The 3,503-nt window shown below is 34.1% G+C and overlaps 1 protein-coding gene across 2 annotated transcripts in view; it reads right to left on the reverse strand.

The window, feature by feature from the left end:
• LOC102602468 (uncharacterized) overlaps window positions 1-1,989 on the reverse strand; it is a 2,915-nt gene extending 926 nt beyond the window's left edge. The window contains exons 1-8 of one of the 2 annotated variants that reach the window (XR_367111.2): window positions 1,811-1,989; window positions 1,608-1,725; window positions 1,480-1,523; window positions 1,284-1,394; window positions 1,116-1,208; window positions 921-1,027; window positions 640-803; window positions 379-485 (exon numbers count right to left, since the gene is read on the reverse strand). Coding sequence is in view for 1 of the 2 variants with exons in the window: in XM_006344849.2 (XP_006344911.1) it covers window positions 664-803; window positions 921-1,027; window positions 1,116-1,208; window positions 1,284-1,394; window positions 1,480-1,523; window positions 1,608-1,725; window positions 1,811-1,899 (702 nt within the window). In the remaining variant the exon portion in view is untranslated. The remainder of the gene's footprint in view (window positions 1-378; window positions 486-639; window positions 804-920; window positions 1,028-1,115; window positions 1,209-1,283; window positions 1,395-1,479; window positions 1,524-1,607; window positions 1,726-1,810) is intronic. The other variant, XM_006344849.2, reaches the window with a different exon arrangement.
• Window positions 1,990-3,503: the final 1,514 nt, after the last annotated feature.

A 3,503-nucleotide genomic window follows, 5' to 3' on the forward strand; every position in this document is an offset into this window, starting at 1 on the left:
GTTGGGGGGGGGGGGGGTATGTTAATTACAATGAGCTAAGACATACAATCCTAATTCCATCAAATAGATGCATGTTGTAAAGTTGAAGTGTTTAGGGGGTAAAAACAAGGGATAGCCCACAATTTTTTCTAGTTCTTTTTTCTTAATGGATCTTTCATTTGAATGTACAGTCTATTTTCAGAGTGAGTTTACTACGTAGCAACCTGTAAATTCAATGTTTATGCCATTGTATTTGAATGACACTGGCTACCTACCAATCATTTACGAGGAGACAATGGATGAACATTCACTGAATCCCTAAGCAGCAGAACTAAGGATAAAGAGAGAATCTACAAGTGACCCTTGATATTTAAACTACCATTGTTCTGAGGCACGTACAAGTTACAGAACTTCAACATGAGTGTTAATCCTCCCTCCAAAATTGCTCAAATCCTCTTGACATTCAACAAATTTCAGTGAACTTGTCAAAATATATTTGCCTGAGACTAGCAATATTATCATAAACGAATAAAGACGGCTTTAGCTTTTTCTGCATAGACACTGCTCAGCATATAAAACTCAATGAAATATAATCATCTTTGTATCTCCAGAGATGTTAATATAAGAGCTAACATAATGAAAATTTGAAGATAGACATACCGAATCCCTCTGTGAGAGAAATACTCATTCATCTGACTGCTCTCCATCTTCTGTAATACCTTCATAAACCAAATACTGAAGAGCTATGGAGTATTTTGCAAGTTTAGTTGTCGCAGATTTGGCAACACCCAAACTCCTAATAAGATATGATCCGAAGCCATCCCCTTCCATGAATAATCATATATTTCAAAGACAGTAAAACTATGGTGAAGAGAAAGCAACTCCAACAAATAAAACACAAGCATTAGCTAAAAAAATCAATAAGAAGAGTAACAAGTTACCTTTGATTACGTAGATAGAGGAGACCCATCTCTTATAAAGGTATAACAACCTTGGGGAGTCACCATTATGAGTATCGGAAAGTAGAAGCTGACATGGCCCATTTTCACTAATTAACGAAGATATGCTGATTACAAAACCAGCACTAACAAAAGTGCATCAAATTACTAATACTCAAGGGACGTTTGCTCACTCACTTAGCACACAAAATAGCATTACGACATAAGGCTAATACCCGAACCATCGCCAAATCCCTTCCTCGAGTATTATTGTATCGCTCTTGACAGTTTCTGAAAAAAGATTCAGACATAAAAATGATACCGACACATATTGGTTTCGAGATTAACTAGAAATGAAGTAAGTACCCTTGATCAAAAAAATCAGCAAAATCATCAATAATTACTGAAACTGGAGCAGGATCATGCATATGGAATGCAGCAAAGTATTTCTTAATTCCATCTTCGTCGTCTACATACCTATATCATTAACTTACACCGTCACATTCAAAACAATACCCAATGACAATTTTTTGTCAAATTATCAGTATAAATACATACTTACTTCATCTGAATACGGTTAATAACATCAGAAGACACATCAATTCCCTGAAAATCATCTCATCACACATTTTTTTCTGGAAATTATTATTTTTAACCTAAAATTACGAAGAAATAATTGGCAAAACTTACCTGAGCTAAATAAGGGGGTTTACTCTCCAACTTCCGACGGTTGCAAATGAAGACAACATTACCGGCGCTAGCAGTTGCAGAGTTAATTGCGAATTGGAAAACTAAAGAGGTCTTCCCTCTTACAATCAATCAATCAATCAATCATTGAACAATTTTGAACTTCCATGAAAAAAAATTCAAAAAAATTGGCAAAATTAACTTACGATGAGGGAGGGCCAGAAAGGAGGAGAATTGAGTCACCATTGCAGCAAAAATCATCAAATCGTCCAACCGGTAAGAATTTCTCCATCATCGGATAAAACAGAGCTTAATCAAGTTTCCTTTTAGGTTTACAAGACAAGTTATGGAAAAGCCCCCAAAAAACTTAATTACACCAAACACCCATGTATTATGACTCAATTACGAATAGACCTCTTATATTTTAAATTCAAACATTTACACCCCTATGATGTATATCCATAACTAGGGGTTCGGGGAGGGTGCTAACTCGAATGTCGTTAGTAAAAAATTACAATGTCTAATTAAGACTTGTTCGATTAGAGGAACTACATATGATATGAAAGTAGAATATTGTGGTTACCCCACCTCGATGGAGCTGGAATTCTTATCGAGATTGACTACAATTCTGTTTGTTTCCACTTTTTTTCTTCTATTAATCTAGCTACTCAATAGTAAATATTGTACTCCGTGCTCTTAGTATGAAGACATGATGGCAGAAGCTACAGTATTGTCTATGAATAGGAAGTTAGGATGGTGATATATTCTCCTTCAAGTTCACGGGAACTCAATACCTTTTGTGTTATGAACTAGCTCCAGCCCAATGTCACATAACCAATTATTGGACAGAGAAGAAGCATCAGAACTTGAATTAAACCTCACAAAGGTTGATTTGGTACCCAAGCCCAATTAAAGATGGGTTAAAAGGGACTACGGCTTAGAAAAAGAACCATTGAATTGGGTGCTTTACTAATTGTATATTTCTCTTTCTTTGAATTGTTGAATCTGATATTCTGACAAGTGAAGAAGATTGTGAAATTATTTCTATATTTTCAATTATTAAGGATAAATCTATTCGAAATCAACATATTAGTGTAGTCTACACAATGGAATCTAAAGAGGGTATAGTGTACCTTAGATGTAGTATTAGGTTTTAGTCATCCATAACCCTTTAAAATTGTCTGCATATTTCACTTGGACAATCTAATTAGACCTTATACCTATTGAACACTTTTTACTATACAAAAATTGTTCCTATTAGACTCATTTTGATAATTACCAAAAAAATGTAAAGAGTATGTGATGCACTCGCCATGACATGGAAAAATAACTATTAAAAGATGACATGTGGTTTTGGGGCCCAAAATAATTACTCCATCCGTTCCATTTCATGTGAGGTAGTTTGACTCGGCACGAAATTTAACAAAGAAAGGAAGACTTTTATAACTTGTGGTCCAAAATGAATGATAGAAATTTGTGTGACTGTAAATCATTTCATTAAAGATAAAATAGACATTTTATAGTTAAATTGTTACTTAATATAGAAATGTGTCATTCTTTTTGGAACTGACTAAAAAGAAAAGCAAGTCACATAAATTGAGATAAAGGGAGTATAATTAAAAAAAATGAATAAACCAAAATCCTAAACTACGGTTGCCGTCTCCGACCTGCATCCTCACTTCATCTTCTTCCCCTCTTTTATTTTTTAAACTTAAATCTTCTAGGTTTTTCTACTTTTCTTTTAGATTTGTTTGTCCTTAAGTTTATATTTTATTTTTGTTTTGTTTTGTCCTTAGGTTTAGATTTGATTTACGTTTGGGTTGATTTGACAAAAGAGATATAGAAGAGAAAGAGATGTATGATGGTAGTGTTTTCCGATGAATAAACTAAGGTGGCAAA

This window comes from Solanum tuberosum, unplaced genomic scaffold (genome assembly GCF_000226075.1).
Source record: "Solanum tuberosum cultivar DM 1-3 516 R44 unplaced genomic scaffold, SolTub_3.0 scf00056, whole genome shotgun sequence".
NCBI lineage: Eukaryota > Viridiplantae > Streptophyta > Magnoliopsida > Solanales > Solanaceae > Solanum > Solanum tuberosum.